This window comes from Cariama cristata, unplaced genomic scaffold (assembly GCF_000690535.1).
Source record: "Cariama cristata isolate BGI_N322 unplaced genomic scaffold, ASM69053v1 scaffold8263, whole genome shotgun sequence".
In the NCBI taxonomy this organism is placed as follows: domain Eukaryota; kingdom Metazoa; phylum Chordata; class Aves; order Cariamiformes; family Cariamidae; genus Cariama; species Cariama cristata.
The window spans coordinates 1-11,333 of NW_009610084.1; the positions used below are offsets into that span (position 1 = coordinate 1).

Sequence of the window (11,333 nt, forward strand, 5' to 3'; positions counted from 1 at the left end):
AGAAGGCGCTGCCGCTCCCCCCGTTCCTCCCCGCCGACCCCGCTCCGGGCACCGGCCCGCTGCTCCACCTCCCGCTGACTTCTCGGCGGCTTCTTCAGCGCTGTCTGCAAAGAGATTGCAGCCTCTGGAGAAGAAATCTAATCGCGTGTTTGCAATTAAACAGGAAACGAACGGGGCTTTTTCCCCCTCTCTCTGTTTAATTTCAGAAACACGACAACATGTATGATAAAGTTGGGTTTTAGAGCCCGCTTTATCTACTGTTCGTATGCTAGGTTTTAACGAATTAAAGGGCGTGTTGGTTTCTTTTCACTTGTAAAACGTGCGTGTAACTTTCAGAGCCAGCAAAAAACAAGTTGCGAGTTAATCTTGGGCTGCAGCGTAATTTGCTCTTGAAGAAAAGCAAAATTACCGGTGTTCTTCACAAGCCTGGCAAAGAAGCGTTGCAAAGCATCACTTGATTTATTATTTCAGAGGTGGATGTTCTTATTTCAACTCATTTCTTTAAGGGCTTGAGTTTAGATTCTGCTGTGTCTCCATGACTTGAGGTTTTAAGTTATTTGAAGCTAGATGCAGTTGCCTATTTAAAAACTTATTCTCCTTTGCTAAAGGCTTTTTAAATATTAGTGCTTAAATAATTACTGTCATAGAATCTGACTGAATCGAGACTATCACTGGTTGAGAGACGTAACTAGTGTTTTGAAAGAATGGGTCTGGTGGCAGTTCAGCACTTGAAGATGCAGCCTTGCTTTCTTGATCAAGTCGGGTCCGCTGTATGCCTTTTGTGGGAGATGAAAGCTCTTTAGGTATGTCAGTGTAGTCTCCGATTAGAAAATGCGCGTTTCTGCCATTATAACTGCGACTATTTAAGAAGTCTCTTTTTTGCGTCCCTGTTTCTTGTACCTTTAAAGTTAACATGCAAATAATCCTTCAGGTTTTAGTTCTGTATGTGGGGATTGTGAGGATCAGTTAATGTGCCAGAGCTTGTTAGGTTCAGGATGAAGTTAATGTAGAAGTGTTATACTGTGTTATCTCTGGGCACAATAACTGCCAAGTGGCTCTGTTTCAGCGGGTCTTGGGAAGATCTCGGTTCCACTGGAGCTGGTGGGAAATCTGCTGTTGAGGATCAAGGGGTAACGCTTCTGTCCTCGATATTCTGTGCTCAGTGTGAGGAGGCTCAGTACCGTCACTGACTGGGAGATAGGCACGGGCGAGGGTTGGGGATTGAGAGCTGGGTCAAGGGAGCCAAAATCTGCAACCCACTTGGTTGCATCTCTTCATGACTGATCTCGTTTTGCAAAGGTCACAAGAACTGACCTCATGCTCTTGTTTCCGTTTGCTGTACTGGGATGAACATGTTGAATTACTAGAAGATATCCGACTGTTTTCAGAAGGTCATAAGCTACCATATGAGAAAAATGTTATCCTTAGTTACACACTGCTGATCAGGATTTCTTCCCAAAATGACACGTGCACTTCAAATGTCTGTGTCATTTCAAACATTACATGGCGCTTAGGAGCAGCAAAGTATTAGAGACCCTGCAAAGCGTTTATCTGTTCCAGGTGCCTTCTTCAGAAAGCCATTGAGATTGTGAACGCTGAAGAAGGCCATTCCGTGGGGAAATTCGATGGCCTTTCTCTCTTTAATAGTACAGTGCAAGGTGAAGGTGAAAAACATGTTGGGGTGAGAGAGGTTGACTGCTGTACATAGCAAAGGCACTGGCTCCGCTGCGAGCATTTAGGGGTAAGGCTAGGGGTGTCTGTCTGTAGGGCAGCAGACAAGATCGGTGTGTGTTTTATTTTGGCTTGCTTATGCCTCTTAAGATGGCACAAAGAGAAGGAAACAGGCTGCGTTTGCTCCATATGCTGTGATAGAAGGACCGAGAACATGTGGGATTTAAAAAGGTGTCCCCTTAGCAATGCTGATGGGTTAAAAACTGCAGCTGGCAGTAAAAGGCAATGTTCTGCTTCTCACTTTGGAGGCAAACCGGTAAGATTATAATAATTCAAGAGGTGCCTCCTGTTCTGTTGGCTGCAGCTCTATTGATGATAGAAGGGTATTAGTGTTATCATTTATTTGAAAAACATCCATTTTAGGGGGGTTAAAATACAGTCAGGCTGTTTCGTTGCTGCTATTAACTGGTCAAATACCAGGATAAAGTATTAATACAGTTATGTATTAAAATGCCATAGCACTTTTTTAGCAAGCTATTTGAATATTTTTGCTCACTTTGGCTATTGGCGTAGAACACAGCATGGCTAAGGATTGGTTTCAAAGGCACATGAATTTTACTTCTGCTTTGTACATGAACATCCTGCGTCAGCGGCAACACGCAGAAGACAAGCGTCTTCTTTCCATGCACCCTAGTCAGTGGATCTCTTTGAAGCTTGGGAAGACTCACGTGTTCTGTAAGTGATTGTTCGCGCTGTGCTTTTCTGAACGTTAGGTAGAAATATGGTCTTATTTGTACAGAATCAAGGATGGAAGCTTCCTAGACCTTCTCCTTCTAGCACACTTAGGTGATGCAGTGAAGGATCTGGCTTGAAATATTTTACTCAGGAAAGAGACCGGAGGTTAGATATCGAGAGACCACTAAGGCTGTAAGAAGCTGCTTGAGACTAGTATCGTAGAGAAACCAGGTACTGATGAGTGGAGGCTTGAAAGTGATGCAAAGACTGGGATATTTCTCAACAGAAAAGAGAAACTTTCCATGGTGTGTTGTTCTTATCTCTTCAGAAGGATTATGCTGCCCAGCAGCCCATCATGGACAGGAACCTATTAGCTCAACAGAATGTAAATAAATACGCAGAGACCATCTCGGCATTAAGTAGATGAGGATCTGAGGGCTGGCTGAGCAGGTCCTGCGAGGCTGTCGCGGGGTTCGGGCAGTATGGTGCTCAGCGAGTTACCCCGCAGCTGCAGTTCGGGGGTGCTGGGGAGAGAGGAGCTGGTTGACCGGCAGGGCTGCTGCACTAAGCCCGGTACACAGAAGCTTGTGCTGATGTGATTTACCCAAGACGCTGTAGCAATGTATGCATCCTTAGTGGAGTGACTGTCTGCCCGGGAGCTGTCCTGGGGAATACGATGGTTTTTGAAACACTATAGTTATACAGGAATATACGCAGAATTACCTGATTTGAAGCAGCCGCGTAGGGGCTCTAATTCTTCATTTCAAGACCTCCTGCCAACCCAGGTGAAGGCAGAATTGCTGCAGAGTTTCCAAGCCACACCTCTCCCCCCACTTGGCCGGCACCCTTTTTGCTTAACCCCGGGGCTTTGGCCAGTTCAGTGCTTTATCACCCAAATGGGGCAACTGCACAGGATTTCTGAATGCAATTAAAATCAAATTCAGGTATTACAGAATAATGGGGATTTTGTTGTCTTGCCCAAAGCTTAATTATTTGCACAATTACAAGGGCTTGTGTAATTTAAGTATCTATATTATTGCAATGTAAAATTAAAACCAATGCTAGAGAGAATTTTGTTCATGTACCCGTATTTACTCGTTTTCCCCATTATTATTCACCATATGGATTAGTCTCTTTGCTTTTTTTGTACCTCACTTTTCCTGCTATGATAAAATGAAACAAAGACAAATTAAGATCTGTAACTCTGGAGTTCCTTGATCTTGTTTATTTATTTTAAAAATACAGGTTTAGTAAATATTTGAACTTTTTGTCATTTAATTCCATGACTGTCTTTATAACACAAGGCAACATTCTTAGCTCTAATAAAAGACACTTAATGGAAAGCTTGCATTCATGCTAAATTTGCATGAAAGGCTAGGAGCTCTGATTTCATTTTAGGATACATTTTGTAAGTGCTAATAGTTTAACAACTTGTTTCCAGTCAGGAGTGACACCCTGAGGAGCTCAGGCCACTGCTGGGTGGCTTGAATCATTAATAGTGGGCGTTTTTTCTTGCTGCACTTCGGTAATAGCTGGTTAAGAGTAATAGGAACTACATGCATAATGTAACTCTTAGACCCATTATTGAGAAATGGGAGCTGAATGCTTTCGTTTAGGAAACAGTAGAACCAAACATTTAAAAACCCTTTGTTGGACAGTTCTATTGTTGCTTTTTTTTCTTCTCTGAGTTTGCCTTTATTTTCTTGGAGGCATCAGCCCATCCTCTCTATTCATGCATTTTTTTTGGATAGCCTCCTCTAATACTAGGCTTCTTTGCTGTAGAGTTAACAGAGCTTTATATTTTGACCTTGCAGAGACCACAAAAATGTTCCATATGCAGTCGTGGTAAAGATAGATAGTTATGGGGTAAATGTCACTCGTGGTTAACACCTCATGGCCACTGCCTGTGTATTTCTGTTATGTAACTGCCAGGAATGAATTTTATGAGTCCGGGAGCTATTATTTTTTATGTTCAAAGATGATAAAAGATTTTCTGGTATGTAAAAAAAAAAAAAAAAAGAGAGGAAAAAAAGCTAGAGGAAAGGAAGGAGGAAGGAAACAGGTAGCTGTGCCACTGTGAAGAAAATCAACCCTCCTATCAGTGACATCTCCAGACAGCAAGGCATTGAGTAAAGGCTTAACTGGACGGGTCAGATCTGTGCCTCCAGTTCAACTTGCCAGCCTAAATTTGGGCAGTGGAGTGGGAGAGGTAAACACCTGCAGCTTATATTGTCTTCAGAGCGGTTTGCTGAGTGCTCGGTGCTTTTGGAAATCAGGCCACATATGTAGTCCTCTAAAATTTTTTAAAAGTTCCTTTCATTTGATCCCTGTCAGAATTTCTAAATGGGAATTAGACTTGCATTCCCTTGAGAACCAAGCAGATCTTGTGAAGGTAATAGGGTTTTCCCTTTGAATTGGAAAAGGCATGTAAAAATACCTTGTACTTAGTGCTTTATAGAAATTCTCTTCATATAGAGTTACTACCGCTATGCTGTGCTCACAGGGTGCAAAATGAGATGTTAAATCGAAAGTGTAAGTTATTCTGTTCTATAATTTTTTGAAGTTAGAAAATAATACTTAATCCCTTTTCTGGGCACATGCCAGTGCTCAAGACAGCAAGAAGTTGTACAATGAAACATAACAATTGTTTGGTATTTACCTCTTTGAAAAGTTTGCTTTTTCAGTTTTGCTTTCAGTGAAGAAAATGGGATTTTTTAAGATTATAACAACTGTGTCATGATTGGTTCTAAATATTAAGCAACTCAGACTGCTTTTCTGTCTTTTGCAGATTCACAGGCAGGTATGGACCTAAGTAATTCTCAGGAACAGCCCGCGGCTGCAGGTACTGTTCTGTTCAAGTTTTGTTCTTTCACCCTCTCTTGAAAATTTTAAATTCAAATGGAGAAAAATATATGAATTGCAGCTTGTTTAGATTCCCAGGACACTGAATAGCACAGTCACAAATACAAAGATGGGCGTTAAAGGTAAATAGTAAATTCTAGAATTGAAATAAAACTGTGGAAGTTCAATATAATATTGGAAAATGATATTAAAGGGAAAAAAAAAAGACTGTATAGTAGGAAAGGAAATGTTTTCAGAAGAAAGATGGAAGTTTTGATTAGGGAAGCAAGAATAATGTGATTCTTTCAGTTGACTGCATTTTCGAAAATATGAAAACAAACCTCTTGTGTGAGTTGGACAAGTGTTTTACTTTCTTGTTAATAAAAAAATAAAACCTTTTCTCAGACCCTATGTAATACTTGGCTTGAGAAGGACTGGGGTTTTTACTATCCAACTGTTAACAAGTTAAACAATTTCAACAGCAATTTCACAATGTTGCTGTGAACTTTAAAAATTCACAGGATTGTTGAAAGAAAACACTGCCAGTTTTTCAGACAAAATACTGATCTGAAGTTTACAGAAATATGCATAATATTGAGTTAGTCTGTATTATGGATTTTATGAAAGAGCCTTTATTTGAAAAAACTTCATCCAAATAAATTTCACTATAGTAAAAAATTTGGCTTTATTTCAGAGAAGAGAGGCTTGAATTTCTGGGACATACTGCTGCCAGAGTGATCAGTAGAAAACTTTCTGGTAATGTTGATGTTTAAAAAGACATATGTGAAATAAGCAGAGAAGTGCAACTGGGTTCAAAGAGGCTTCCGATTAAACGTGCTTGAGCAGTTTCCTGGCCTGGGGCCAGAATGATTAATATTTTGCCCAAATGAACAAAGTAGAGCTGTGATTCCTTTTCCATCCTCTGCAGAGCTTGCCTGCTTACCTGCTAGCAGCAGTTGTCAGAATACATACGATACATAGTCACATATACTGGATTTTATTCCTGCTCTGTTGTCATTTAGAACGACCTCCGGAATAGTTAAATCAGAGCAAAAGCTTAAGATTTAGTTAAAGGTGTGTACTCTATGTGAGAGTTCATATGTGACTTTGGGAAGCAAATCCATTCAACCAAACTGCGACTAGCGCATCTGTAGGAGAACATTGCGGGCATTGTGAGCAATATTGTGAGTTTGGAGGTACTGTGAGGTAATCACTGGGAAATATTCTTGGAGCATATATAGTTAAATTATTTTTTTTTTCAGAAGGACAAGAGGTTTTGACAGACTGTCATCTGAACAAATCCCAGGAAATGGAAAGTATGGATAATGCAGAAGATAGGAAGGAACACAATCAGTTAAATGAAGAAGCAGGAGGTAAAGTGGAGATCGAATTCTGAAAAATGATAGTTATATTTTGTCATCTTATTTATCTGATTATGTTGTGAGAGTGATTAGAAAGTTTATTCTGGATCATAGCTTTGGTTTTCCTGCATGTCTGTAAAGGAAGAACAATACAATTAGTTTAGAGCATTTCGACATGCTCCAAAGGAGGAGCAACTGTTTTCTGTCAGGGAACCTCACATGCATTTTATAAAGGTCACTTTTGCAGGATCTATGAAATATGGATAGCAAGATAAAAAAGCATGTGCATATGGTGAGCTCCTTTAATGTGTGTTGTAGCGTACAAATTCATAAAAGTTGTTTGCATATGACAAATGAGTGTGTTAGGACTGCACTTTTTATTAATGTTGTTAAGCTACTCTGATATCTGAAAAGTAACTTGGCGATTTCTTTTTTTTGTGAATGAACGGACAAGTTACCTCAAATTCATAGGACAATTCAGCCCTGTAAAATTTAAAACTGTAGCAGTAATCCTATACTTTAAACTGTGGGTGAACCGAAGGTTGGTCAGTTTACCATGTTTATTGTTTAATTTGAACAGTAACCCTTCCTATACGACTCTGAAAGAAGACACAGGTATGAATAAAATATTAAACTAATATGTGCTATTTTATATTTAAGAGGTCCTCCATAAATGCGTATTTCTGTGTATCCTTAAAAACTAGTAGCCCTCTTCACTTAATGGGTGAAAGATAAAAGAAGCAGCTCCTGGACTCAGTAATCTTACAGGCCCTCAGAGTTCGGGATTTGTACATGTGTGTACGACATAGATGTAGAGCAAGAGCCTTTGAATTTCTTCCTTCATGTAGAAGCTCATAAACTGAAATCACAGCATTAATAAACATTCCTGCCAGTGAGCTGAGCGTGTTCATTTATGCCAGTTCTCAACCACAAAGAGTGAAAAATGCTGCCTGGTAGAGGATGTGGTATACATATACTGGGGAAAAGATACACATTGTTTTACCAGTTTCATGTTGCCTTTCAAGTATTGCATGTCCATGGCAGTACAGCAGTGTCAAGACAAATTATGTCTGTGGCTTTGGTTAGGAGTTTTGAGGTAGCATTTACGTATCACACAAATCAAGTACATCACTAAAGAATTGTCTCTGTTTTGATTGCTCAAGTAGCCTTGGTTGTTCTCTGTAACATAAATGCGATTATTTTGGACTAAAATGAAATCTTCAGAGGTTAAAATTTGTATTATTAAAGATAAAACTTTTTCTGTTTATTAACGAAGTACAAAACAACATAAAACACTGAGGGGAGTGCTGCACTAGCAAAAGAGGCCATGAGGAGGGTGAAATTAATCTCACTGAGGTGTCTACAGCACTGGTGTCTAGAACTGTACTAGTGTCTGGCCTTTCTTGACAGTCAATAGAGAGAGAGCACGCAGAGTTTCTGACCAAATTTGGGTGTCTGACTTAGGATGAAATGCCTCATGTCCCCAGAGTAGCTGCTGCTTAGCAGGGCTCCATTTATAGCCAGTGGAGAGTAGCTTAGTATAGGTGTCTGCGGGGTAGAATCTAGCTTGGGCAGATGAGTTCTACTCTGCTTACCCTAAACAGAGAAGATTAATGTTTTTGTCCAGAGAACATGGAAGCCTTGGGCCTTTTCTACATCCAAGACATCTGAACTCTCTTTCAGATCCCACATAAAATATTCACATAAATAATACTCATAAAATATTCACAGCCATATTCCGGCTATTTGCCCATCCCTTATGCCATTTCCACTCGCACTAGCTCACTTCTACCTCTGCTCTCCCCGTGTCTCTGCCCTTTGCTCCTTCTGGGCACTAAGCTGTGGATACAGGAAGCCAGGACCGGGTTTCTTTCACAAACCCCTCCATACTGAGCATCCAAAAGGAATTGCTCTAGCTTCTCCCCACCTTCCTGTTCCAGGAGCCCTGACTATACCACTTGCAGGCACAGTATGATGGCATCGAGCAAGTCTTTTTTTCTGTTCCTTGACTGTCCTATGCCCTTGAGCTTCAGTACCATTTCTTGGGCTCTTTTCCATACATTTAAGTCAGATACAACCTAGGCGCTTGTGAGAGAACGGTTACACTGATACTGCTCTTGTATACCATTCATTTTTTATATTGCTGCTGATCTCTTAAAGTGTCTTTACAATTTGTTCTGGAATGCAAATACAGAACCTCTACGTCTCAAAGGTAATGCTATAAATATCAATAAAACATCATTTCACTCTGGTAGACTCCCTTACCATTGGAGTGTTCGTTCGTTATAAAGGGAGTATGCACCTACTCAGTACCACAGTGCTCTGTTCCTTGATTCTCACTATAGGAATAAAGACATGATTGCTAGGAGAAAGCTGTTTTAAATGCACAAAAAAGATAGCTACAGTACGTCAGAGTAAAATGGCACAAAATAATAGATATATTTTGTGTTTACTTCCTTGCTTCACAAAGAGTTCTCTACAGTCATTCTGATACCGGAAGCACAATAAATCTTAAATATTTAAGCATGCTGTGCTAGTACTCTAGGCTGTGCAAATACCAGTGGGTGCGTTTAAATGTCTTCCTAACAGCGCCAGTTCAGTTGCTGTTGGATACTAAAATTCACAAATAATCTTAGCTTCATGTCATGCCTGCTATAGAACAGTAGCAGCTACATTACTCACTGAGCAGTCCTTGTGGGTCAGTAACTATCTGTCTTACTTCTAGATAAGTGAAACCACATTCTGACAGTGCTGCCCTGGTGGGAGTATTATCATTCGGGGATCACTAACCCTGGTAAAAATGAATATGTAGTATTCGCTAGAATCACAGAATAGAAATATTGTCAGTATCGGTGATGGCTCTTGGGAAATGGATTATGTCCTGCCTACGCCTGAAAAGTCTATCTGTTTTAAAAAAAAAAAAAAGCTCTATTTAGCCTTTTTCCAGATGTGATCACTAATACCCTCATTGCATATCAAATTTAAAGAGAAATAATGACAAATATTTGTGTGATTCTCGTAAATGTTAATCATGGTATTCATGATCCATCGCTTTTGTAAGTGAGCAAATCCACTTCAGTATCTTCACAATTCATTGTTGATAATAGCCTGCAACACAGAAAACTCTCTCCTTTTTTTTATCCTGCACCCCTGCGTGATCCATGCCTACAGGGTTTGTTCCATCTGCTGACAGCCATCGTAAGAACATGAGGCCACTGACTCATAGAGAGAGATCAAGCATTTGATAGCCTGCTTTCCACTGCCTTAATATGTCTGTAACATGTTTTTCTTCAGTACAATTATGTCTGGTTTCTCCATGTTTCGGCAGCCATTCATAGAAAGTAGTAATCTTCCAGTTTCTTGGACTATATGTTTTTTGTGAATCTTGCATTATTAATGGCTGACACTCTAGATAGGTTGTGGGGACTTATTCTGAGACTTTGAACAGAAGTTGGAGCTTGGTCAAACCTAGATGTTGTCTAACTCAAGTTTGGTGGAGCCTTTTATGCTCGGTCTGCAGAAAGTGGTACTGTGATCCTTTTACAAGGCTACAGAAGTTTCATAAAGGCACTAAATAACCTAATGTATAGGGCTGAAACATCGTCACAGCTGGTGCTCGTCTGGTATAAGAAAATCCACTTTTTTAGCAAGCAATTCCATATTTGTACTTCCCTGAGCACATGCAAACTGCAGACACGCTGGCTGATGTGTCTGGGTCATAACTGATGAAGGTGAGATGCCAGTCAATGAAAAGAATTCAACCTGTCCTGTTATACGCTCCTTTTAAACGGGCTTCAACTATGATGATTACTGAGCATGGGGCAAACAATTAGGCAGAAGGCTATAGTAATATGTTAATTAAAAGCTTGATGGAGAACAAGGGAAAAAAAAGAAAGAAAAAACCTCTTTTTGCCTCAAGGGAATGGAAGCTGCATGCTGTGGTGCACATGGTGTATGCTTGCCTGCAACCATAAAAATACACTGTTCCCATGGTGCTTCCTGTGTCTAGTCTGAAAAGAGACAAGTAATGAGACAGATAGGGGAGGAGGCACTTAATTTCCCTTGTTTCTTTATGCGCCCCCAACACTGTTACCTTTGGTGGCCAAAGTTGAAGCGTCCTTAATTTAAAAGTGGAATAGAAAAAGCTCCTATGGGAGTCACAGTCAAGCACAAGTGTTTAATTATGTCTTAATTCCCTCATCTGTTGAGGCAGACAACTTTTTGGGTGCTATGAATGTTAGCTAGCTTTCATGGTTGTGAAATAAAAAGAAGTAGAAGCCACATTTGTGGTTTATGGATGCTAATTGCTGCTGCATTTAGGTGTGTGAAAGGGGGCGGTTAAAAGGCTGGAGTGAGACAGGAGAGGATGACGAACCCTCGCTTAGGCGCACACTGAGGTTCCAGTGGTGCTGCTAGCACACGCACTTATCTGCTTGAAAAGGAAGTGCCGTTTTTTATCAGAATATTACATCTCCCAAGCCCAGATCGAGCCCTACCGCTCATGGCACTCAGGGGTTATCTCACAACATCAGCAGTACTGTGCTGCAGAAATTCACTTGACGGGGGATTTCTGTAAGTGTTAAAACCAGGCAAAGAGTCTGTGCTGCTGAACTGTGTCGGGTCTCTCTGCTTTGGTGGCTAGGCATGAACTGAAAGTCACATCTGAGCGTTATCAACAAAAGATCCTCTTGATTTTGTTTGAGCTGTGCAGTACTGTACTGTCAC

At 40.5% G+C, this 11,333-nt stretch overlaps 1 protein-coding gene across 1 annotated transcript in view; it reads left to right on the forward strand.

Moving 5' to 3' along the window:
* Window positions 1–5,208: 5,208 nt before the first annotated feature.
* IKZF3 (IKAROS family zinc finger 3 (Aiolos)) overlaps window positions 5,209–11,333 on the forward strand; it is a 30,303-nt gene continuing 24,178 nt past the window's right edge. The window contains exons 1-2 of the mRNA XM_009697756.1: window positions 5,209–5,248; window positions 6,510–6,620. Of these exons, the coding sequence (XP_009696058.1) occupies window positions 5,209–5,248; window positions 6,510–6,620 (151 nt within the window). The remainder of the gene's footprint in view (window positions 5,249–6,509; window positions 6,621–11,333) is intronic.